Here is a 25,573-nt window from a genome sequence, read left to right on the forward strand (position 1 = left end):
CAAAAAAACTACGTTTAAAAACTTTCTTCTGCTTCTTGACTCTCTCCTGAACAGGACCATCACTATTGCCTTGACTAAGATCAGCTTCCAACAAAATTTTTATACCGTCCAGATACTCATGGCCAATGTACTAGGTCTGGATGCTTGTAAACATTACAAAGAACGACAGACCAACATTCGAAATAGAGTCAAAACTCTGTTGGAAGAAAAGTTTTATTGTATTCTTAATGACATTTTCCATGTCCAGGTAACTCTCTAGTATTAGACCTCTGCAAGAAATAGTGACGGGCCAGATGTAGCAACTCCTCCCCGATGTGTTATGACTTAGCATCTCTTTGGCCTTTATTATTCTTTTCTTTTCTCATCTGGAGAATCTGGGGAGTGAGGAAATGGCTCCCGGTCCTCCTTGGATGAGCACCCACTTTCCTGAGACATCCCGAAGGTGTCCAGAAATGCCATGCCCAAGAAAATCCAAATGCCACTTGCTGGTTCATTTTTCCCTCACCTTTCCGTCATAGGTGTACAATGCTAGCTAATCCGGGGCACAGAGTCACTGTGCTCCCGCCCACAGGTACCTGCCTGTATCTAATAGATTCAATGACAGGGTGTCAGAGCTGGAAGTGATGTTACGGATTATCTAACACACGAGGCTTCTACGACACAGAACAATAACGTGATTTGCCCAGAGTCACACAACTAGGAGTTCCCTTTGCTGTTTTTCCATACTCAATATTCTCATTAATCTTTATACAGTTCCCTATTTCACGAGAGGCTTCCAAGATGAGCACTTCGAAAAAGCAAAAGCAGTTGGAAACATTGTTTCTGAAGATCTTGGAGCAAGTAAGAAAGTTGTGGGTTAAGAAATGGGGGGAGGAAAACTGGGTAGTTCACCCCAAACATAGGCGGACCGAGGGGTTCAGACTCTACTGGCGAGGAGCTTTGAGATGTATGAAAGCTTTGTCCTAAAGTGCTTAATTCTCCTCCATCCTTTCGAACCTCGAGATGAGAGTCTGTTCAGAACGTAGCTACACTTGAATGGAGTCCCTTAACCTTACTCCTAGGAGTCTGGCCTCTCCTTAAAACCGGCCCTCTTCGTTGCTCTGTCTCTGTGTGGTGCAGTATATCTAAGGGGCTGTGTGTGCAGGCGCTGCAATCGGACTGCCAGGCCCGGGACCCCGAGGCCTATTACTTGCTACTCGAGAAAGTGACTTAATCTGTCTACGCTTCTGTTTTATCATCTATAAAATGGGAAATGATAGTACCTAGCTCGCAGGGTTGCGAGGTTTAGATGACTAGATTATACACGAAACACTTAGAACAGGGCCTCTTTCATCGGAAACGCACAACCAGTGCTAGCTCCCTCTCTGAATAACCTCATCACCGTCCACTATATGTTGATGGTCACCAAGATTACACTCCGGTCCCCACCTCTCTTAGAAGCCCCAGAACCATATTTTCAAAAACCTCCTATAAGTCTACGTGAATGTAACAACGCCCGCTTAGCTCAGTGTCTGATCGTAAATTCATTTTTTTCCCCTACTCCTGTGCCTTTTCTTCCTCATTCTGATCCCAATCCTTGATTTAGTTAACGGCAAATTTATTCATCAGAGACCTGCCAGAGTATATGCAAATCGCACCAACCATATGTTTTTGCTCTCCAGATAATTCCCAATGCTAATAAGATGAAAGCCAAAGATTTTTGTTTTTTTAACCTGGTGAAAAAAACTTGTCCTTCAATGTCCCCTCTTTGGTAAGAGCTTTCCAGATCACTAGGCGTGCTAGTGAGGAATCTTCCACTGTGCCCCTGTTAACATCGCTATCATATTTTGGGTTGTATTTACCCCCACCATATGGCAATTTGTTATTCCCTATATGTGCATCTTTTCCCCTCTGAAGGACAGCGAGCCTCTTGGTCATTTTTGTATTGCCATTAACCAGCAGAGTGTCTGGCACGTGATGCATGAACACTACAAGTTTATGGCGCTTTATCACGTTTATAATCAAGCACCCTCCTTCTCCACTCAGGTAAATAAGCAAAGCAATATCAGCAGTTTCTGAACGTCAGGCCTTGGACTGTTTGCGTCACAAGTATCCAGGAAGCTTCTTTAAAAATACACGGATCTCTGAGTTCTGCCCTGAAATATTCAGAAGAGCTTGGGTTGGGCTTAGGAGTCTGTTTAGCTGTTTGGTTTTGTTGGAGAACCTCTCGGTGGTTCTGATGTCCCCTCTGGTTTGGAAACCACTGCTAAAGCTGTGTTTTAACTATAGGCTATGACGACAATCTTTGGATCATTTATTCTCTGTGTGACCTTGGCAAGTTCCTTAACCTCTCTGTGCTAAATTTTCTCAGTAAGGAGACTCAGTAGTACTACCTGATGTGAGTGTTATGCGGATTAAATGAGTTAATTTATGTGAGAGTATCACACAGTGCCAGGAACGTTGTGAGTGCAATGTAAATGCTGGCTTTTATTCACATTAGAGAGAATCCAATTCAACCTCCTCATTTAAATATGAAGAAGCTGGAGTCAGTGATGGAATATGGAAATTATGCTTGTTTTGGTCCTGCTTTACTCTCCTCGATTCACAAATAATACACTGACAACACCATCAATTACGATGTTCTCAGGGTCAGTGAAGAGCTAAATTTCTGGTAACAAAATGAGGCCGTCGGAGCAAACTTCCTATGTGTAAGGGATAAGGCAGGTTAGAACATTTTGCAATAATTGTCTTACGTGATCTGGAATTTTAAAGTGGCCTTTGCTGCTTTTGTTTATAAAAACATAGAGGAGAAGAACAGGTAAGCCCGTGTCTTCCCAGAGGGAACCAAGAGAAGCCAAGAGCAGCCCGTGACAGTAGGACTGGGGCAGCTTTTCTCTGTTTAGACCCCACGCAACAGAGACGCAGGGCCTGCTATGCAACGGCCGCTACCAAGATGTGAGGACACTGTATCCCCAGCACCTAGGATCGCGCCCGACCCTGACAGGTGCCCAATAAATGCTTAGCGAGTGAATGATAATCCAGATGAGTTGGAGGGAGGTAGTCTGCACGAGAACGGGGACACGTGTTCTGTTTTAAGTGTCACACGCACTTGAACACATAGTTCAAGCCAGAGCAGAATGAGCCACCGGCCGGGTCAGCCTCCTTCGGCACTGTGCGTCCGGCACGGAGACCGGGGCCTGCTGGCTGTATGTTGGCTGAGTAGATGTCAAGTCGATATCCCCAGGAGACCTTCATTTGCTACCAGATTAAAATGATTTGTAGGAAACATCAGTTATTTTTGTGTGGCTACAATCCCACCTATCCTACAAATGTGTATTATCTTTACACAAAGATTTGACCGAGGAAGAGTCCATTCCAGCCAGCTCTGTCCAAATTGCCACAAATTTCAAGGTAGTGGAGTCCAAATTAACATGAAGTCTTTGGAAAGAAAAGATTTAACTCGGCACCACAAAACCGATGGATACACGTGCGGACCGGTCCACGCACATGAACGGAAACCCAAAGTCCTACAGCATTTCTCTTTCTGTTTCTCTGCCACGTCCAGAAAGTGCAGGAGGAGAAGATTATTTTCATCATTGATGAGGCCCAGTTTGTGGATTCGAACTCCTGGGCCTTTATGGAGAAGCTCATCCGGACCATTCCCATCTTCATCATCATGTCGCTGTCTCCCTTTCCCAACCTACCCTGCGCGGCCGCCAGTGCCATCATGAAGAACAGGAACACCACCTACATCACGGTCGGCGCCCTGCAGCCTGAGGACATCCGCAACAAGGTCTGCCTAGACCTCGACGTCGAGGGCATCCCCAAAGAGCTGGACTCGTGAGTGTCCCTCTTCGCTCCTGAGGTCTTGACCTCTGCGTTCCTCGCCCCGGGCTAGACTTCATCAGATTCCCTAAGATGCGTCTTAAAGCGCCTGTGTCAGTGCTGTTGCTGGTCCCACCTTTCCAGGGGGCCGTTCCTCGCGCTCGGGAGCGGGGAAGCTGCTCACCTTTTCCTCCTTCGGTCCCTATTATGCCTTCTCAGATCCTGCTCAGTGACCTCAGTCCCGCGTCCCCGTCTTCGTGATGGGTGTGGGTATGCTCTAACTGCTCCTTAGTCAGGATGTCATCAGGGGCAAGCGACACAAAAAGCAGACTGGTGAAGGCGAAAGACGGCGGCCTGCAACTCAGCGAGGTCCTGCCCAGCTGGCGGCGACGGGGTCTGATGCTGGTGGCGTCTGTGTGCCGGTGCACAGCTGGCCCCCGAGTCAGCGCTCCCTGAGCCTCCCGGGGCTCCCCGCAAGCCCCGGGGTCCTGACAGCGTTCCCCTGAATGGCACGAACCACGCCTCGGCTTTAGCTGGCTGTTCGCACCCACTTTAGCATCCGCCTCTGTGTTTCCTGCGAGGTCGCCCTGCTCCGAGAAGGAAGACGCCTTAGACACGGTCCCATCTGGGACAATGCCAGGCGCGCACTGGCATGCTCTCGGGACCTTTTGTCTCTCTGTCATCGTCTCCCTCTCTCTGTAGATGTACACGTGTGTACGTGGACATGTCTGTTCTGTACGTGTGTATACATACGTATACACGTACGCAGATGTGTATCTACGCAGTGTGTGTGTGCGCGTGTGTCTGTATACGTGCACTTACCTCGCGATCTAGCAATCCCAGTGTTTCTAGGGATCTATCTCAAAGGTATATAGATAAAAGTATGACGTGACATCTGAACGAAGTTCTCACGGAGAACTCTGCATCATCTGCGTTAGTAAGAGACCGGGACACTCTGAATGCCCGTCTCCAAGGCGACAGTCAGAACCGAGCAGGTGCGCGCACACGGCGGGGCCCGCACCGCGGGGCCCGCACCGCGGCGAAGACAAACGAGGACCCGCGACACGGGTGGAGGGCAGGGGCAGGACACGTCGTTGAGCGAAAAAACGAGGTGCAGCCCGGCGTGCCGCGTGCACGGCGCTGTCTTTTCCAGAAGAAAGGGCTGACACGTGCGCGTGTCTGCGCACGGTTGCCAGGAGAGACGCTGACACGATAGAGCGGCCGCTGATGGGAAGGGCGGCTTATGAGGCCGGGAGGGGCAGGAAGACGGAGCGTGTGTTTTATGTAGTTTGGGCTTTGGAAAGATGTTAAATGGTTTATATAATTTTTTTTTAAATGAAAGAAAAAGAATCTCTCAAAACAGAAAATCAACTGAAACCAGTGGAGAATGAGACGGGAAATGAGATGACTCAGACGGGTCTTGCAGAGAGACGGCTCTCGGCGTAAACAGGTCGCCTCGTTTCACTGCAGGTACCTGGTGGAGGGGAGCTGCGGGATCCCGTTCTACTGCGAAGAATTGCTCAGAAACCTGGACCACCACAGGGTGCTTGTTTTCCAACCACTGGAGTCTGAGGAGAAGACAAACATGACCTGGAATAACCTGTTCAGTGAGTGCCGCGCCGCTCGTTCTCCCCACGCCCCCTACAGAGAGGCGGCGGCGTGGCCGTCCCCATGGTCTGCGTTCCCCAAGGGCGCAGGGTCTGGGCGAGCCAGGAAGGTCGGACCTGACAGCCCGGATCGTGAGAGCAGGTGACATTGCCTGCGACTTCCTAGACACGAGAGAACCCTGGGGGACCTCAAAGCCAGAGTCAGAACTCGGGGGGCTTAGGCATCATCTGAGGGGAGGAGGTTCCTTGTTTTCCAGAAGTAACACTAAGAGCTCGGAGGGAATTGTCAGCAGGGCCCCCGTGCTACAGAGACGTGGAGGAGGGCGAGCTTGGAGGCAGTGGCACAAAGGAGGCCGGTCGGAATTTTAAGGGAGATAATTTTAGTGAAGGGAGAAGGGGGCGTCGAGCCGGGGGCGGGTGGGAAGCAAGCCGGAATGTAGAGGGTTAAGGCTCACGCGAATGAGAGAGAAGTGTCCCTGGTGGCTACGCAGCACGTTCAGGGGGTGGCAGTGATGAAAACCCCACGCACTAGCCACAAAAGAAAGGAAGAAAAGACAGGAAGGGGAAGGGAGGAGGGAAGAGGAAATGAAGTATGTTTTGACACGAAGGAGACACTTTATGTCCTCGAGCATTGAGGAGATAGAGTCTCTTCCATGAAGAGAGAGCGCGTGAAGATGTGATCCAAAGACAACCTTGGCCTCGAGTTCCAGCGCCACGTGCGCCGTTTAACTGCTGATCTTGTGGGACTGGTCACCACCTTCACTGGTGATGTTCACCTTCACGTTCTCACGCCACCTCTCAGGTGCTACGTGGGTGGCGGGGGGCAGGGGGGAAGAAGCCATGCATTTTGGAGTACGCAGAGACGAAATTTCTAGGCAAGTTTGCTCTGCAAACCCCTTGCCATTTTAAACATCGCTTTCCGATGCTTGTCGTGCCACGAGCAGAGTCCCCATGAACGCGTGTGCATCTGAGTGGGGGTGTTGGGGTGTGCATGCAAGTATATGTCGTTACGTGCTGTGAGATACACCCCGATAATCTTTGAATCAAATTTTTGTAAAACTGCATGTATTATGGAAGACTTCCAATAGTTAGGACCAACCCTCGTTGGCGGGGGCGGGGTGCAGCAAAACATCTTTTGAGCAAATTTAGATTTTCATATATCAGCTTTACTTAAAACAGCATTCCAGACGTTTGCTTGCTGCTGCTCCCGCTCCCGTGAGATCCATCTCAAAGTTTATGGGAAAATCAGGATAATGACAGAGCGATGACTTTAACTTGTCTCCCCTTTGATTTCTCCACAGAGAGTCTTTCTAAACCGACAGAGAAATTAAAAATATTGAAACTCGATGGTGAGGAGGAGTTCGAAGAAGTCTGTAATCTCGCAGGCGATGTCAGACTGAGAAACTTGTCACCGCCAGCATCATTAAAAGGTAGAGACGGCTTCACCTGGTGTTCATTTTCCATGACCGAGGGCCTTTTGCTTTCTCCGTGGTAACTGTGAACTAAAAAAGAAGAGAGGAAGACAGCGAGACAGGGGTGGCTTGTTTTCTGTCGCCCCAGGCGATGGCGAGGGTTTCCCTAGTGTGGTGTTTCCGCTTCTCATTAGCAGCCACAGTCCCCCTGCGCGTGTTCTGGGGGTCTGGTTTAAACAGTTTTCTTCAGCTGTAGAAAAGAATGAGGTATTTTCAACTAGACAGAAGCCAAATCATGAGAGAGAGAAATGTAACACTGAAACTTTTTCTGCCACCTACTTTTATCAAAAGTGACAAGGAAGAATGTTGATGTTGGAGATATATTATTATCTTCTTAAAGAAAAATGACTTTAAAGCAATGTTCTCATATGCGTTCAGCTCCAATTCATGCCATCTAGAGAGAACTTCAGATGTGTCAAAGGATGACCTGGGGATGCCTCGGGGTTCCCGGCCTCCGAAGGAACATCTAGCTCTTACCTGGGTTTTCATTTACTGCGTCCGCTAAAGAAGGAAGGTGGACCAGCTTGGCTTCTGTAGTGTTCTGTGGACAGCTCACCGAGTTCCAGTTTTGCCCCCGATGAGGATGCTGTGATGGGAAGGGTTTCTGGGAAACCACACGAGCTGAGTTGCTGAGCTTAGATGAGACGTCGCCCTTGGAGCAAGGAACTCTCCGGCACTGTCATAAGCACAGGGACGGTGATGGGTCGTCACAAGAATAAAAGAATCCCCGGGGAAGAGAGAGAGAAGCCTGGCTGCTGGGAGGTTCCCGGGGTAGAGAGGGCCAGGCGGAGAAGTCGATGCAGACACGGAGGGTGGGCCCTGTGACCGCCGCGGCTTACCGTGACCCCGCTCCTCGTGAGCCCCTGTTCGCGCTTTCACACGACATCGGAACACCTCGAAATGGCTCTTACTTTTGCCTGGCCATGGTGCGCTGCACGTTTCGAGACCATGGCGTCTGCGTTTTCGTGCCCCCAGCATAAGCGCCATCTGTGCAGCAGGCGCTAAGCGAACACTTCTTTTGGCTTCGCTTGGCTGGGTTTCTGTGAGCAAGCACCGTAGAGCAGGACAGTTGTCCGGCTCCGGGATGCTTTGGTAAGGACAGATGACCAGTCCCCTGTTGTGTGGCTTTCCACCTGCAGAAATCTCTCTGGTACAGCTGGACAGCATGAGCCTTTCCCACCAGATGCTGGTGAGATGCGCTGCCATCATCGGCCTGACGTTCACCACAGAGCTGTTGTTTGAGATTCTTCCTTGTTGGAACATGAAGATGATGATCAAGGCCCTGGCGACGCTGGTGGGATCCAACATCTTCGACTGTTTCCGGAGCGGCAAGGATCTCCGAATGGCCCTAAATCGGAACTCGGTCTCGTTCGAGGTCAACTACCGCTCCCTGTCTCTGAAGCCCAACGAAGGAGTGGGTGAGTAGCGCCTGCCAGCGACTCGCACGCCCGCTCGGGCACAGGCACACGCGGGTCGAAGCGCTGACCCGCGTGTGGTGGCGAGAGCGGCGTGCCGCCCTCCCCCTGGCCGAACCCTCTGTCCCCTCTAGCTCACGAGGAGGAGGAGGAGCTGCACGATCTGGAGAGCGAGGTCATCGAGTGCCACATCATCCGGTTCTGCAAGCCGATGATGCAGAAGACGGCCTACGAGCTGTGGCTGAAGGACCAGAAGAAGGCCATGCACCTGAAGTGCGCCCGCTTCCTGGAGGAGAATGCCCACAGGTGTCACCGCTGCCGCAGTGGGGACTTCATCCCCTATCACCACTTCGCTGTGGACATCCGGCTCAACTCCCTGGACTTGGACACCATCCGGATGATGGCGAAGGCCCAGGGATTCAGAAGTAAACCTCCTTCGTCGCTAAACGGGCCTACCCCCCCACCCCACCCCAGGGAAGGTGGCGGCTCAGGCCCGGCAGGCCGGGGTCCGGACCTGGAGCGTTTTGAGTCCCGGGGCGCAGTGAGCGAGGAGACTTCAGCAGCAGGGGCCTGGGGGAGGGGCGGAGCTGGGGGGTGTGTGCAGAACCAGTCTCACTGGGAGACACTGAGGCAGGATTAGGGAGTAAGGACTCTGGCGAAATGGGGGTGTGACCAGAGCTCGAATTAAAGTGTCCAGATTCACAGCAAGGGGCCAGATTCTAGGGTGGGGAGTCTGCTGCGGGTGGGGGTGGGGTCCGACACGGTAAAGCCGGAGCGAGGGAGGCCCGCGAGGGAGAGGTGTTTCTTGGCAGATAAGAATGTTGTTGCTTTCTCAGTCTAGTTTGAAATGACGTTGCAGAGAAGAAGAGTGAGTGGAGGGAATTGTAAAGGGCCGAGCGGGTCAGGGCTCCAGAGAAGCGGCCTTGGGCTTCAGGGCAGGGACTCGAGACCATCTGTGAAGCAGGAGTGAAAAAGTCCCAAACCGATGACACGAGCCAGCCGGGGGGCCTGAGAAGGCACAGTGCCAGCCGCAGGACCTGGGAAGGCACAGAGCCAGCCACGGGGCCTGGGGAGGCACAGTGGAGGATTCAGGGCCCAGGCCCTGTGGGCGTGATGGGTGTCAGACACAGGGCAGCAACGCCCACTCATTCCGGCCCTCACTCATGGGCAGCCGGGACCACCGACGTCCGCCTGCCTGCTCCAGCCAATGGCCATGGTGACGATGCCTAAATCAGGTTGGAAACGCAGAGCCTAGCAGTAGAGGATCCCTATGGTATAAGGGTATTAAACACTGGGAAGAAATTTATGTAAAACGCCTAGCACATAGTAGGTGCGAATTATTTCTGATCATTCGCTCTCCATTTTGCACGCATTCTAAAATCGCCTCATAGTATAGTAGGTGCGAATTATTTCTGATCATTCGCTCTCCATTTTGCGCGCATTCTCACCTGATCCTCATAGAACTGACCATGCAAGGTGGAGGGTTATTTTCATTTTATACGTGAGAAAATTGAGATCCTGGAAGATTAAAGAACTTGTGCAATTGCCACAGAGCCAGCGACAGATTTTATTCAGTGCCAGGCCGGTGTCGTCCCCATGCTCGCACCCGGGCTCGGGCTTCTGGGCCGTCATGGCCACGGAGATGGGGACATGCTTCCCGGATACAGCATCGGGTGTGACTCGGAGAGTGAGGCGGCAGATCGATCCCCTTTCTGTTCCCTTTGCACACTGGATCAGGGAGAAAGCGGCTTTGCACGGTGGATCAGGGAGAAAGCGGCTTTGCACACTGGATCAAGGCGGCACGCACTGGATCAGGGAAAGCGCTTTGCACACTCGAAAGCGGCTTACAGGGAGAAAGCGGCTTTGTACCAGGCTGTTTTTGAGCGAGGAGCCGGCTGTCGCCGATCTCCCTTTTTAAAATCGAGAGAGAGCCTTCGAGTCCGTGGAGACAGACGGTCTGTGTGCGTGGGTTTCGAGTCCCCTGAGGCCTCGGGCGCTCAGCCGGTGAGACGGCAGCAGGAGTCGCGCCCGTCGGGGCAGGAAGGGCGTCGAGGGGACACGCACGCAGCATGAGCATTTATTACCTTTCCCCGCGTGCGCTGTATTTTCCCCAAATTGGAAATGTTTTCTATTCTTCTGAAAGTATATGCGTAACATGATGTTGGAATCGAAGTTTGTACCGAGCACTAAAATACCATGGGTGCTGCAAACCAAAGTGAGGTAAATAGATGGAGAAACAGGATTTGCAAAAGAAATGGCTGAGCATCCGCTATGGTCTCGGATCCTCATCCAGACTCACACATGAGGAAGAGTGTGGAGAGGACCGGGATTTCTGAAGACTTTTCTGGTGAGAACCCGCGAGGTCCCATGTGGCCTCACGTTGGTCGCTTCCTTCGTCACCCCAACCCTAATTAGGTGTCTTCCTCGGAATCAACTAGAGGACACGGAGGACAAGGCCCGCCCACCTCGCCCCTAAGAAAGTGGGAGCGGCCTGTGGCTGCACTGGGATGGACCCCCCTCCAGAGTCTGGGACAGAAAGTGTGAGCGTTTTTCACGGATCTGTAGTCGAGAGCAGATGTCAGCCTTGGAGATCTAACATTGAAAGCCATGGTGTATGGATGGGATTTAAAGTTAAGGGCAGATGATGTTACCGAGAAGGGAATTTGGCTGCTGAAGGGGGTCCAGAACCAAACTGAGGCTCACCGACGTTTGGCAGGCTGGCAGTGGGGTGGGGGCCGGCGGGGGAGGGAGCCGAGGGAGTGCTCGACTGCATTAAATAGGCTCGGAAGATGTGACCTTTGGCTTTAGCAGCCTTGGCGCCAGGGGTCACGGTGATGAGCAGTTTTAGAGGGGGAGGAGAATCGAGGCACCATCCAGCTCAGTCGAGAGACACTAGACGGCAGTTCAGAGAGGTGGGCAGATGGGTCCTCGTACAGAGCGGTGGGGGCCAGGGGACAGGTCTGCGTGGAGGTGGACCGCACCCACGGCGTGGGCGCTCACCGTGGGAGCGAGGGCGCCGAGGGCTTTCAGAGGTGATGACCGCTGATTAAGTTGTGTTCTTAAAAAGTAAAAGGTCTGTGGAGTGGTGCATTCGCCTCAAAGCCAGGAGGCCTGGGTTCGGGCCTGTCTCCAGCACTAACAGATGTACGACTGGAGACAGGTCCCCTCCCCTCTCCGGGGATCTTCCTTCTCTCGGCAGAGAAGTGGCTAGATGTGACCATCCTCCTCTGCTTTCTGTTTTAAGATCATTATGAAAGTTTCTAAATTATTGAAGTTAGTGTCGACTGAAGGTTTTACATTCAAGGTCCTCTGCCCTTGAGTTAGCCTTCGGGGTATTACATTTAAATGTCTCTATTTCTCCGCTTAAAACAGATGCCACGTTCTTCCAGATCGTTAATTCGTAGTTGTGGTAACTGCAGGGTAAATTAGCTAAGTTTATGTTGTCATCTATAACAAACCTCAGCATTTCAGTGGCTTCACTCAACAGAATGAGAGTCGTTGTTGTTTCTCCTTTTTTTCCCGCACATGTAATCGTGGGGCTTCAGTTAAGATGCAGTGGGGACCGGGAAATGTAGTTCCTGGCTGGGCAGCAACAACGATATTTCGAAAGGGGTCTTTGGTGGGCACCAGATGTTTCTGCCACCTGGAGTATTTCAATGAACCATATGATTTTTATTTATTTTCTAGCTAAAGAAGAGACCACCCTTTCCAAGACAGGGATTGTTAAGAAGTGTGATACATTTTCTGAAAATCTCAGGTACTGGCACATATAATATTTTAGGAGGCAGAGCACAAACAGTTGTCATGAGATCATTTGTCTGGCCAGTACTTCCGGCCTTTTAGGTACAAGTGGAGAAATGTTGGGGGTGGGGGGTGCGTTCGGTCAGCGGTACCCACACTGGGTTTTCTTTTCTTGCCCTTTTCTTAGTTTTTAAAGATATTTTCGTGTCGAAAGCTATCCCGTATTACAAGTTATTACTCCTATTTGTTTCTGCGTTTGGACAGTTCCGATGAAATGAGCGAGAGGATCTTGAATTTCTTTGACTCCGTTATAATCAAGATGAGGACATTTGAGGAAGACATCATCCCTTTGGAATCTTGCCAGTGCGAGGAGATCCTAGAGGTGGTCCTCATGCCTCTGGCTCACCATTTTCTGGCTTTGGGAGAAAACAAGAAAGCCTTGTATTACTTCCTAGAAATTGCATCTGCTTATCTCATCTTGGACGATAACTACATGGTAAGCCATTTCTGCCCAGCCGTCCTCCACCCTTGAGACCTTGTAGAGACGGGAGACAGAGGGCAGCTCTCGTGTGCTTTTTGTGACTTCCTGTTCCTGTTCCTGCCAGCACCCCTTTCTTTTGCAAATCTAGTTGCTCAGAAGGGAAATGACCTGAGATTAAGAAAAGCGAGTTAGAACAAATCACAGCCGGCATTACACATCATTTAAAACACTGCCACCTTTAGAAACCTGGCGTGACTTGTCTACCATATTTAAGGGCGGGGCCCCTATCTGGTTCCCAAGGTGATGCCCAGGGGGCTCACGGAAGCGATGCTTCGGCCTTGGCGGTCTTCCTCGGTGATGCTGCAGCGAGCGGCACTTGCCCCGTCTCCCCAGACGCCTGCAGGTCTTTGGATACGTACGAATCTGGTTTGAATCTTATAATTCGTGCGAAATTCTCACACGTCCCTTTAGACGGCCAAAGCCCTGGTGAATGTTTCTCCAGGGCAACTGTAAATAAGGATCCAGGACACTATGCCCTTAGAAAAGTGGGGATGTGAGACATAGCATCGCATAGGAAGAACTCACTGTGAAGCAAGGCCGGGAGCCCCGCGCTGGCTCAAGCTGAGCAGGTTTCCTCACGGGGGCGTTTCAGAGGTGAAGAAACGCTAAGCCAACCAGAGGGTTTGGAAACCACTGTGTTTCCACATCTGTCTGACCTCAGGTCGCTGTCCCTGGAGCAGCCGGCTGGACTAAGCTTTCGCGACCTCCCCTGAGGAAAATCCCCTCTGGGCCTGGCTGCCTGACCCCGGCCGCTTCAGGGAGAGCCTCACAGGCCGAGCAGCATGGCGCAGCCCCTCCCTGCCCTCCCTGGTGGCCTGCTCCACATTTTACAGTCGCCGTTGGTCACAGTAGCCTGACCGACCTTCACACCTTAGATTTACATAAAATTTGAAAATTAAAACATTAAAAAGATCCGTGAGCCCCAGTTCATTCAGTTATCTCCGTTAAGAATGAATGTCTCCTAGGCAAATTTCATACACGCATGTGGGGACGAGGAGAGATGGCCAGTGAGCCCCAGGGGGAGAAGGGTTAGGGATCCCTGGAGCCAACTCGCTAGTAAACCTGCACCCATGCCCGTTTCGCTCTGTAGGGAGTGAGATCCCCAGGGAATGGGAAGCCGAGCCCCAGAGCAAGGTCCCGGCATGTGCCATGAGCACCCTCTCTCCCATCAGACAAAATCTGCAGGACTGGGGCTGGCGGCCAGCTCCTGTCTCCCCCTCCTCCTGCCTCCCACTCATGCCCCTCGGGCTGCGTGAGATTCGGGGTGTTGCTTCATCTTCAAGTCTGACCTTGCCCAGCTGATCCGTGTGCCAGGACCCTCCTGCCCAGCAAAGTCATAAGACAAAGCGAGGAGAGGCGCTCGGGGACAAGGAAGCGGGCGTGGCTCGTCACTCCCTCCAGCACGGGACCGGCTTCTCCTAGCCGTGGGCACCTATTGGTGGAAATAGGGGGGTTGAGGATGGAATTACTCAAAGGAGGAACTTGCCTTGGGGACATTTCAGTAAGGTGACAGCAGGGGAGGCAGGGAGATTTCTAGATTTACCCTCTAGAGTGAGCGATTCGGGGACAAAGATAGACGTGGGGCGACCTGCATCTTAAGTGGGGGCCGGACGCACCCCGGTCCTATCCGGCGTGAGGGGCTGACCAGGTGCTGGGGGGGCAGGTGGCGGCGGCTCCCGGGCCTCGTCCTTCGGAGGCGTCTGGGGCGATGGCCGCGCCCTGGTCTGGATCCCCGCCGACTCCCCGCTTGCAACTCTTTGCAGGCGTACACGTATTTGAACGAGGGGGAGAGGTTGCTGAAAACTCTCAAGAAGAAAAAATCCTGGAGTCAGACTTTCGAGTCGGCCACCTTCTATTGCCTCAAAGGTCAGGTAAGACAGCATTTAATTGATCAGTCACCACTGATCCGTGACTTGCCGTTGGGACTTTGCGTAGAGGAGGTAACTGTCATCCCTGTACCTTTCACTCCCTCCTCCCGACGCCCGCCACAGACACTTCCCCAGGCTCCGGAACCCCAGCGCTGAGACCCAAACTCCCCACCGTCACTCGCCAGCAGCAAGGTCTTCCTTGTCGTGACATCATCATGAAATATTTTTCTAATAACCTCACAAAGTAGACATGAACGGGCAAACACTTCCCCGGCGGCGGATGCCAGATCCTGGTCACTCAACCGTCCTTACCCGAGCATCCAGGAGACCTTTCCTGTCATGCCAGGCACAGGGGTGGTTTTGTCCCTGGGCCACAAATTACCTTTTTCGGATAAGAATCCCAAGGATATGGATCGCTGGAGCATACCGACGAAGCCCAGAATCGCTGCTTTTCCTCCCGTCCCCACAGGTCTGTTTCAACATGGGCCAGATGGTGCTCGCCAAGAAGAGCCTGAGGAAGGCTCTGAAACTCCTCAACCGAGATTTTCCGTGCAACTTAATCTCCCTGTTCCTCCAGACCCATGTTGAGAAAAAAAGACACTTTGATTACATGAATCAGCAGGCCCAAGAGAGCTCATCTCCAGAGTAAGAGGAGCAGCCGGGGAGAGCTGGGGGCCCCTCTCACTCCCCAGAGACGGGGCCGCTCTGAGGTCACAGAGCCAGCACGCCCTGGCCAGGGCCCCTAGGGTTTCGCAGACTTCTCGTTGTGTCCTCACGTGGTGGAAGGGGCAGGGAGCACTTGGGGGACCCCTTCTGTGACAGGGGTCCACCCTCAGGACTTGATAGGAGTCAACATACGAATTTTAGGGGGAAGCATACAGAACACAGCGGAATGTAATTGTTAAAAACGTTCCGTTCCCTCACTGAGCTGAGAGCTGGCTCTTGACAAGCACATGCGATGGAGCAAATGACACGGGACAGGCCAGGCTGGAGGCGGACGGGGTGCGAGTCCCGGAGCCCCCACATCCTGACCGTGCGGCTTTGAGTTACTTAAGCTGAGTCTCACCTTCTGCTTGCCTATAATGGGGTTCCTTATTCCTTTCTTTCTTACAGGATTGTCACCAGAATCAAATGTGATTAAATTAAATAATAGAAACGTGCTTTTTAAGTAGCTTCATTTAAATAACAATGACCCGACAGTTGGTTTACATAAGTTATCTTGATGAATCCTCACAAAGTAGATGGCGTAGTCCCCATTTTGCAGTGGAGAAAATGTGTTTCATGAAAATCGGTGTATGCTGGTGACGGAGGGCGGGCTCGAGCCCAAGGCCGTCCAGACCCGGCCCGAAGCCTGCGGTGGGGACTGCGCGCTGACGCCTGACTTCCGTGCCCCGCGTGTGTGCTCTGCCCTGTCGCAGGAAGAATAGGCTGGCACAGCTGTACCAGCAGACGGCCTGCTTCTCCCTGCTCTGGAAGATCTACAGCTTGAACTACTTCGTCCACTACAAGTACTACGCCCAGCTGGCAGCCATAATGCAGGTGAACACGGCCCTGGAGACTCAGGACGCTTTCGAGGTACGGTGTTCTCGTGGCAGCTTTTGAGCTTCCTGCAGCTCATCCGGGGAGAGAAGCCCAGGGGAAGCGAATCAGGACTCCAGACCGCGAGGCCCTGACGCGAGCCGCAGCGGACTGCCACTCGGGCAGACGAGACCGAGAAGCTGTTCGGGGACATCCAGCCCGTCTACTCAGAGGGACCTGGTTCTTTATAGAAATACGTCACCTATGGGTTTCTCCTGTGCGATCAGTTCCTCTTGGGATCATTAGTTATCGAGGGTGAAGGGACACGGTGCTGGCGGAGCGGAAGCTCCCGGCCGGGGTCTGTCCCCACCGCGAGCTCCTCCCGGTGAGCCGCGGTCCCTAAGGATGTAGAAGGCCCAATTGAGGCCCGGAGGCCTAGAGGCCTGGAGGCCGTCCTCCTCCCTCCTTTCGGTCCCTTAAATATCTATGTTCAGTCCCATCTTAGGGTCTTTGCACTAGACGATTCCTCTGCCTGGAAGGCTCATCTCTTGACCTTGACTGTGCTCTCTGCTTATCAGCCGAAGGTCACCTCCTCAGTGACGCCTTTTTCTTGACCGACTAACCCGGTCCCTCTCTAGCCTGTCATCGTGTTTCAGTAGCTCTTGTTACCATCTGGTTTTTTGTTCTCCGTTGTGAGCTTGTGGCCTGTGACCCCTGCCAGGTCCCTGAAAAGCCTGTGAGAGCAGGGACCTTGTCTGTTATCTTGTTCATTCCCTGAGCTCCTGGAAACGTGTCTGTCCGTAGTAGGTGCAGATCGAGTATTTATGGGACGAAGTGCTTTACTCTTCCATACTTGGGGCTCTGTCCTAAAAACGTGGTAGAGCTGGGGGGCAGGGGAAGATGAGGCGGAACAGTCAAAACCGGAAAGCGAATCAAAAGACACTTGTTTACGAGACGGCGGGGTGGGTCCGGAACAGCATGGGCGTTCAGACGCAGACGGGGTCCTCAGAGCAGGAGCACAGACGGACCCAGAAAGAACTGAGACCGGAGCCTCCAGGCCCACGTCTGTCCGCACCGTGACCTCGGGCACAGCCTCTGAGCTTCCCATCCCGGGACGCGCAGCAGCCGGCCCGGCCCCCGGGTGGAGCCGGGCGGTCCTGGGCCTCCTTGCGGCTTTGGGTTCGCCGTCCGTTTCTGGCAGCCTTTCCCTGCTGGTAGCGTTATCTGCTCTGAAAAAACGAAGCAACCTTCCTCTCCTGTTAAATTGTTAAAAATTTACTACGCGTCTGTTATAACAAATTAGACATCACAGAAATGCATAAAATAAAAAATGAGGTTCCTCTCCTCCCTCAACCTCTTGTCCAGCCCCAACAGGCAGGTAAGTACTGTTGACCTTGGCAGCGCGTCCTTTCCCGGCTTCCTGCTGTGCAGACAGATATCCGCATTTATCAGCTATCGCTTTTATTTTTCATAAAAATTAAAATTCCCATATTTTGTTTAAGGACTCTGTGGGCAAGAGGGGCCATCGAGCTTGTCCTGGACGACCTGATAAATAAGCGGCAGAAACTCAGCTTAATTTCTGCCCCTAAGGCAGCTCCATTCCCAAGCCTAATGGACATGTGGGCCCCGCAGACCCCGGGCGGGCGCCGGGCTCTCTGCTTGGGCTTCCAGCTCCATCTCGCCCCTCTGCTCCCCACTGCCGCCTTTCCAGATTATCAGAGCCTACCTGGAGTTCTCACTGCACCACCAGCTGGCCGGCGACCAGGGCGTGTGGTTCAAATACGAAATCATGGCCATAGAGCACATCTTCAGCCTCCCCCTGAAGAGCGAGGGCATCGAGACCGTGGCTTACACGGCCGCCACGCTGGGCTACACCAAGCTCATGATGGGTCACTTGGACTTGGCCATTGACTTAGGTAAGGGCAGCCTGAGCACGAGGTCACATGCAGCTACATGTGACACCCTGAAACAGACAAGAGCGTTTTCTCCTCAGGCTCACGAGCCCAGAAGATGTGGGCACTGCTCCGGAACCCCAACAAACAGTACAGAATCCTCTGCTGGCTCAGTAGATGTCTCCTCCTGAAAAACAGGTAGTCAGACTCAAAGCACTTTCCAGAACCAGGGGCAGGAAGCTGCGGAAGCTGAGTGTTCTGGGCTCCCTCGCCCTGGCCACAGGGCGCAGAAAGGAGAGAGCTTGCGGTGCGACGATGTAACTGACAGTCACCACCCTCTGGGGTCCGCCGCTGTCCACTGGAATTCCTCCACGCGCCCCCTCTCTAACCTCGTCACTCCAGCCAGGGACTGGCGGAGAGGCGGCCGGCCATCCCTGCCCGGGGGTCAGGCCTCCAGGGAAGGGGACATGCCTGGCAGGGGCAGCAACACCCAGAGACGAGCAGCGCGGGGACCAGAGGCCCCACGGCGCTGACCGTGCTCGCCCACAAAAGCCGTCTGAACAGGGAGCCCGCTAGAGGGAGGTCGGGAGCGGGCCGAAGTCTGTTTAAGGGCTGGATTTGGTCGTGAACGACCGAGCAAGACTGAGACTAAACGGGAGCCAGATCTCCCCCCTCCACCCACCTCCCTGCGGCCCTTTCTCATCCGCAGACACAAGCATCTGATCCAGGTCCTGGGGTGGCTGTGGGACCTGTCCATGGCGGAAGGGCACATCTTCGGCAAGGCCTCCTTCTATTATGTCTGCCTGGACATCATGCTTTATTCTGGTGAGCGTGGCCGGCAGATTTTCGAGGCTGGGGCTGTGACACGCGTGCTGGTGTGGCATGGCCGCTCTCAGGGCTGGGCTTGGGGACCCCTAGACGGGGAAGCAGGAGCCTGGTGTGTGGAGCGGAGGCTCCTCCTGGAAAGTCAAGGGTCCTGAGAGACCAGCATGGAGGAGCTTCATTCTGGAGGAGCCTGCTGGGCAGAAGCCGTCCGCGAAAGTATCAGATCAGTGTACGCACAAGGGACAGAGATGGACAGTGCTCGCTCTGTGCCTTTCACTAGGGCATTTAAGTTTTCGCAGGATGCCCTTGGTGACATCGGGCTTTCGAATGAAGGACTTTGTTGCTAGCAGTGCGAGTTCCAGGCACTGGCAGCAGCTGGCGATTTGGGAAACAAATCCTGATAACCTTCCGTTTACACCGAGCAGGCAGCGTCCATACTAAACCAGAGGGGCCAGCCTGGCGCTGTCCTCCCCGTGTGGGACTTTGAAAGGGGATGCAGATGCTGCTGGCCGGGGTGGGACAGTGGACAAGTCCCAGTGGCACTAAGGCCTCCTTGGCCGCGAGCAGGGAGGGCGGGTTGAAACCCCTCTCCTGCCCGGCCGACACTAGGGAAGTCTGTGCTGTAAGCACACACGTGCACACACGCTGGGGCTCGGTGGGCACGGGCGGAGCGGTCACGTGGCTGCAGCAGTCCACGGCCCCTGGACTCAGAGCCTGCGGGCTGAGGCCTCGCCCTCCAGTGGGAAGGTCTCCCGGGAGCTACGAGGCCTGGAAAATTCCCCCTCCCCAGCAGAGCCCCCCTGTGATTTCTCGTTCAGGCTTTGTTTACAGGACGTTTGAAGAATGTCTGGACTTCATCTGCCAGAATGAAGACAACAGAATCCTCAAGTTCCACAGTGGACTCCTCCTGGGCCTTTACTCGTGTGTGGCTATCTGGTAACCACGGGCTGCATGTCACTAAATCCTCAAATTCGAAAACACCGAATCCTGAAAAGGCGTTCTGTGAGACTTAAAAAAAGGATAAAGAAAAGAAAGTGAAAGTATTTTATCATTTATACCTGAGATGCACTGAAGGCACCGGGTGCCCTGACTCTGAAAGACACCCGGGGATCACTAGTGCCGGTGGGACAGGGACGCCACCTCGACCGCATCCCGTGCAGCAGGCTTCGTTCCGCCTGTGCCACGTGGCGGTGCCGGAGATGAGCAGGGAAGGGTGCCCGCTCTGAGGAGGGCCGAGGTTGGAGGGAGACTAATAAATGGCGTCACTTGCCCCAAGATCTAATCATACTGAGAAGCGCTGTCGGCAGAGCCGGTGTCGGAGACCGTGGCTGACAGCGGCAGGCCGGTGGGCGGCTTGGCAGTGAAGCCCAGGCTTAGACTGACCCACGCAGCAGCCGGCGGTTCTGGAAAGACACGTCTCCCTCATGGAGGCAGGCACTGAGCTGCACCCCTGACTTCTCTCCCAAAGTCTGCAATCGAGGCGCCCCTTTCCCCCGGAGGAGGCGGGGGGCAGGGACAGGAGCCCGAGTGTTGGCAGCGGAGAGCCAGCGCATGGAGGAGATGGCGGGCGGGAGGGAGGCGGGCGGCCCCGGAGCCGGTAAGCCGGAGGCGGTGCCTCAGCTTAGTCAGCTTTTAACTCGATAAGCCCGCGGCCATGGCCTTAGCCTCCAGGAAGGAAATCAGAAGGGCCCAGAACATTAATTAGTCCCACAGCTACCCCAACCCCGAAAGTCACTCCCCTTCTACTTCCCATCCCAAATTCTATATGCCGCCGTGTTGCCCAGTATTGAGAGACTTTGCGAAGGGATTAAATGACTATGCAGACGTTCCTAGATAAAGTGCCACAAGCTAGAGCAGTTCCGAATTTGAATAGAGGTCTCCTGTTATTATAAAATTCCTCGGGAGAAATCAAAACCCCCTAATTAATTACCCTTGCCAGTTAAAGTCCAAAGAAACTAATGTTCGAGGTCAAATTAACTTGCCCATGTGAGTTAAATTTTAAGGAATCTAAAGCCCACACGTCATCCTAATTTCTTCTACCCTATTTCACCTGGAGAGTTCCTCCAACGGCTGTGGCCCCGGCCGGCGCTTCTCAGAGCAGTGCCGGCCGCCGCCACCCTTCCCGGAACGAGGGCAGCTTCTCCAAGCCCTAGAATTTATAGCTCCAAGTGTCTGATCTGCTTCACTTTGTCGAGTCCCAGGAATTAAGGAAAGGGTGGCTAACACGGCCCGAGTGCTCCCAAGGGCACTCTTCCTCTCGAACCCTCAGAACACCCTTTCCTTCCCAGGCTGCACACCTCCTCCGGGTGGGCGGGCGGCAGGCCTCCCGAGAGGTCGGCGAGGGACAGCGGCCCCTCCGAGGGCCCACTGACTCTTCCTGTTCTCCTGCGGTCAGGTATGCCAGACTCCAGGAGTGGGGCAACTTTTTCACATTTTCCAGTAAGGCGAAAACTCTAGTGCTGAGACGGACGCCGACGACGCTTTACCTGCTGGGAATGTGCAGGTACCTGGAGGGGCAGGTGCTCTACCTCCAAAACCAGATCGAGGAGCTGTCGGAGAACGCGCAGGACAGCGGGGTCGAGATATTCAAGGTGAGGCCGCCGGGCGTCTCCGTCTCCCCGTCGCCTTCCTGCCCGCGGCCCTGTCGGACACTTTCCAGAGCACGCTGGCAAGACGCGTAAATGTCTTTCCGGCGTGCGCGCCCCCTGTCTCCGTGGTTCTCCTCCTGGGAAGTGTCCCAGGGAAGTAATCGGATGGCCAAAATGTATCTGTAGAGATGTCGATTTCAGGTTTACACTATTAAAACACGAGGAGAAAATAAAAACTATACGCCCTTCAGAGAGAAGATTGCTCAAGTCAGAAACGGTACATTGAAACACTGGGATGTTTCATATAAAAAAGCTGGAATTTCTGACACTTTGAAAAACTAGAGTAGCTGACAACACGAGGCCCTCACTCCAAAGGGCAGCTTTGGGCTGGAACTGACACGGGGCGACACCCAGGGCTCGCTTTCTGCACTGTCACGCGATCCCCATGCTGCTCAGCTACACGCAGCCTGCTTAGTCACGTTACGTGCCCGGCTCCTGCCAGCACTTAAATTTGTGAGTCTGATGTAAAGGAACCATGTCATCGAAAATGTTCAGAACCTGATGGTAAATGAGAAAAGAAATGTTAGCCTACCGCGTGATCACTGTGACGGCAGCTGTGGCGGGGATGAGTGAGTGTGCGTGCGTGCGTGGGCCAGAGCGGGGGTGGCGGGCAGAGAAATCGAAAAGGAAGGAAGCACGAACTCAAATGTTAACGATATTTCTTTCTGGGTGCTCAGGTTATGGGCGATTCTTAGGCTTTTGTTATTTTCATTTTTTCTCCCCTGAATTTTGAACAATGAACTTATACTGCTTTGGTAAGCAAAAGAAAATGTAATTTTTTTTTCTTTTTAAAGTGGTCTGGGTGGGCCACCTGATACTTGTCATCTTATCTCCGCTCCTTCCCATGTCTGTCTCTGGAATACACTTTTCGCTTTCTTGCTGTATCCTTGAATTGTCCCCAAATCGTCTGTGAAGGAAAAACTGCAGTCGAGGGGCCCTTTCTGACACCGATGTGCTGTTTTCCCTCCAGAACTTGGAGAGCCTGGTGACTCAAAACACCACCGGCGTCGTGTTCTACCCGCGGCTCTACCACCTGATGGCCTACATCTGCATCCTCATGGGCGACGGGCAGAACTGCAGCCTCTTCCTGAACACCGCGCTGAGCTTCTCCGAGACGCAGGGGAACATGCTGGAGAAATGCTGGCTGAACATGAGCAAGGTCGGCACCATCGCCGGCGACCCGGGGTGGGGCGCCCGCCTTCTCAGGGAGCCCCGGTGGGTTTTCCCGGGTGCGGAAGCCCACCACGGACCGTTCTGGAATCGGATGGAGAGAAGGGACACGCCCCGAGTTCAGCTAGGGCCACCTCCTCCTCCTGCATTCTCATGGGGTCTTCCCTTCCTCCCAACCCCTCAGCAAGGTCGCCGCCCCCGTCCTGTGGCCCTTGCCACTTTACAGTTGGTGTTGCCTCCGCCCCCGGAGGCAAAAGCCACCCTGAGGACTGAGCACAGCGCCTTCTACTCGAGATTGGTCGAGTAAGTGGACGAATGTCCACTCCTCTGTGTTTATGTGCAAAGTCACGTGTCGCCCTCGTTGGGGCAGCGAAATTCACTGTCTGTGGGTTCGCACGGTTTCCAGAGCGGCTTCCGGTGTCACACCAGCGTGGCCGGCACTGGTCAAGCAGCGCTGATGGCCCCTCGCCTCTCTCCGCCCCGCCTCAGGAATGGTGGTTCTCAAACTCCAGGCTGACGGAGGACCATTGGCGTCGGACAGTCCAGAGCCTTCCATCGTGGGAGAAAATTTTAGCCAACAAGGTGAACGTGCAGGATATTCAAAAGAACAAATTCCTGATGAGAGTGAACATCCTGGACAACCCCTTCTAACCTTTCCGGAACGAGACGACGGCTTTAGTCAGACTGTCTCTCTCGCGATCACCCGCCGTTGACCTCACCGTGGCCAGCACCGCCCGGCCCCCCGCACCGCCGCCTCTGTGAGACCCGGACCACGCGCGCTGCAGCCTTCCCTTCCCGGGTGTCCGCGGCGGTGGCCGTGCTGCGCTTTCCCCCTCCCCGCTTCGCACGGGGCCTTCGTCTTTCATGTTGTCTTAGTCTGACCTGCTTCTTTCCGCCCGGGTGAAATCGTGACACGCGGGAAGACAGCAGCATCGAAATGGTCCATGTTGCGACATCCATTTCTAGTTAACCTATTAAACCGACAACGTTTGTTTTTAAAGGGCCAGTTGTTCGATCTTTTGTACGTAGCACAGGATCCCCAACAGCGAAGTCTCATCATGGTGTGTGAGGGCGCGGTTTGAAAAGACACGGTTCTGCAGTGCAGCTTCAGGCATCGATTATCTGCGGAAGCGACGTTTTTAAAAGTTGACATGTGGGTCGTTTTGATGTGGGCGTCTTGTACACGCTTGGAGAGCCTGTGGTTTTACATCTCAGAAAGTGACCGCGGCCACCTCCCAGGTGCGGGAGGGGCTGGCCCAGAGCCATCGGCCGTCACCGCCTCGCCCTTGGCAGAGGGAATGGTTCTCAGTGACATTTTGTGCCTCTGCAGCCAAGGGGAAGAGCGTCGACCCAGCGCATCTCTGTGCTGCTGCGGCCGCCTCGCGGCGGGGACTCGGGTGGCCACGTCCAGCAGGCGCCACGCGATTCCCGACTGCTGATGTCCAGTCCCATTCTGACCGGAAGTGGTTCCTCTGACGGGCATCAAGGTGTCCTCGTGACCGCCCAAGGCGATGCCCAGACAGGCGTCCTTCTCATAGGCCAGTCCCTCGCTGCCCTTCTTTGAAAGGTGAAGCTGTATTTTTCCTCCTGGTGACAGCTGGGTTCCACGAAGGAGCCTGGACACGCCGTTGATACCTCGAGGTCAGCTGACCAGAGGCCGGGGCCCTGGCGCAGTGGGCGGCCCCGACGTGGGCTCTGCAGGGCACACACTTGATTCCTGTGGCCGGTCGCCTAAGCTCCCCGCTTCAGGGCCGGCATGGCGATGAGGTCCTCCAGCGAGAAGCTCCTCCCCGGCTTCACGGACTGCCTGTATTTTGTGGTCTTCTGACTGGGCGGGGCTGGAGGAGGCAGAGGGAGGGCGGCCGTTACCGGAAGTGCAGTGGTGACTCTCGAGGACAGATACGAGACTGGACAGGGGAAGAGGTGGCAGCAGGCCGCCTGCAGTTCAATTTCCTTCCACGCGTCTGAATCCAGAGTGCGCATCCGGCTTCACAGGAACCTGAACTTGGGTCCTGGCCCCGACCTCGCCACAGACCAGTTATGTGGCCTCCTTGTCAGTTTTCTCCTGTCCAAACTGCACAGGTCGTGACAAGGTCCCTTCCCTCCCCGACCTGCTGCGATCGCGCCTCCTACCAGTGTGTGGCCGCGGGTATATCCTCGCTCTGGCCAGCAGGGGGCAGCGCCGGCTCTTGGCGCTGACCACAGGGTCCCGTCTGCAGACCGCAGCCTCGGCTGGGCACTTAGAGCCACTCCAGCTTCCCCAGCCGCTCCCCTCATTCCTACAGGAAGCCTCCAGCAGGAGGCCCTCGGCCATCCCTGGGGAAGCAGGTCTGGCTAGAAGTCTCTTTAGGAGAAGACAATCTACGAAGGCTTGAGGAACAGGCAGAGATGGAGAGATGATCCACCCTCTGACCCTTTAACCTGAGACTTTGATCGCCCCACCCCGAGTCTGCGACCCCCTCAGGGGCAGAGGCTCTGTCCTCATGCTGCGCAGTCAGGGCTCAGAAGCGTCCGTGAATTAACGAGCACGTTAAAGAACGTCTCCATTTCATCGTCTCGAGTTAAGTTACAGGAACCCTGAGAGGTAGGAACGTGCGTATCCAATGACGAGGCTCTGTGGGCTCCCGCGGAGACCCACGAAAGCCACCGAGCACCGCTGGGGCCACCGGGCTCTGTGCTGGGGTCATGACGACGACTGAGCAGCAGCCAGCACGGTGGTCACTGGTGTGGGCCTGCGGCCTCACTGGGCTGGGCCCCCACACTGCCAGCGGCTAGGTTTGTGTCCTGGGGCAAGTTAGTCAAAGGAGAACCCGCTGATTCCGGGAAGGCACTCAGAATTCCGCTGGGGGGACAAACGGGCAACTCAAACGCAGAAGCTATCAAGGGGACTGCCGGGGACCAAAGGACAGAGGCATGCACCTCAGTGTGGCTTTGGAAGCTTCTAGAAAGCTTCCCGGAAGAGGAAATAGAACTCAGCCAGGTGACGACTTTCCAGATAGGTACCTGGCATTCAGGGCTGCAGAGGTTTTGGATGCTGTGGAGAGCCTGGGTCCTCACACCTGGTCTACTGAG

General features: G+C 54.2%; 1 protein-coding gene and 1 long non-coding RNA gene across 2 annotated transcripts in view; one reads left to right on the top strand and one right to left on the bottom strand.

The window, feature by feature from the left end:
* The window catches only part of ADCY10 (adenylate cyclase 10), a 51,369-nt gene extending 28,068 nt beyond the window's left edge, over nucleotides 1–23,301 (top strand). Inside the window, exons 15-33 of the mRNA XM_039881531.1 lie at nucleotides 55–247; nucleotides 754–840; nucleotides 3,545–3,819; nucleotides 5,275–5,411; nucleotides 6,713–6,841; nucleotides 8,023–8,301; nucleotides 8,433–8,723; nucleotides 11,986–12,055; nucleotides 12,304–12,535; nucleotides 14,344–14,451; nucleotides 14,918–15,093; nucleotides 15,867–16,023; nucleotides 17,678–17,882; nucleotides 17,960–18,056; nucleotides 18,568–18,683; nucleotides 19,502–19,619; nucleotides 21,079–21,274; nucleotides 22,302–22,490; nucleotides 22,991–23,301. Of these exons, the coding sequence (XP_039737465.1) occupies nucleotides 55–247; nucleotides 754–840; nucleotides 3,545–3,819; nucleotides 5,275–5,411; nucleotides 6,713–6,841; nucleotides 8,023–8,301; nucleotides 8,433–8,723; nucleotides 11,986–12,055; nucleotides 12,304–12,535; nucleotides 14,344–14,451; nucleotides 14,918–15,093; nucleotides 15,867–16,023; nucleotides 17,678–17,882; nucleotides 17,960–18,056; nucleotides 18,568–18,683; nucleotides 19,502–19,619; nucleotides 21,079–21,274; nucleotides 22,302–22,490; nucleotides 22,991–23,152 (3,217 nt within the window). The 3' untranslated portion in view covers nucleotides 23,153–23,301. The remainder of the gene's footprint in view (nucleotides 1–54; nucleotides 248–753; nucleotides 841–3,544; nucleotides 3,820–5,274; nucleotides 5,412–6,712; nucleotides 6,842–8,022; nucleotides 8,302–8,432; nucleotides 8,724–11,985; nucleotides 12,056–12,303; nucleotides 12,536–14,343; nucleotides 14,452–14,917; nucleotides 15,094–15,866; nucleotides 16,024–17,677; nucleotides 17,883–17,959; nucleotides 18,057–18,567; nucleotides 18,684–19,501; nucleotides 19,620–21,078; nucleotides 21,275–22,301; nucleotides 22,491–22,990) is intronic.
* On the bottom strand, nucleotides 11,317–13,308 carry LOC120617700 (uncharacterized). Its single transcript, XR_005657004.1, has 3 exons — nucleotides 12,841–13,308; nucleotides 12,575–12,688; nucleotides 11,317–12,455 (listed from the first exon to the last, which is right to left on the bottom strand). It is a non-coding gene; the product is annotated as an uncharacterized LOC120617700 (long non-coding RNA).
* Nucleotides 23,302–25,573: the final 2,272 nt, after the last annotated feature.

The sequence above is a fragment of the Pteropus medius genome, unplaced genomic scaffold, assembly GCF_902729225.1.
Source record: "Pteropus medius unplaced genomic scaffold, Ma_sr-lr_union100, whole genome shotgun sequence".
NCBI classification, from domain to species: domain Eukaryota; kingdom Metazoa; phylum Chordata; class Mammalia; order Chiroptera; family Pteropodidae; genus Pteropus; species Pteropus medius.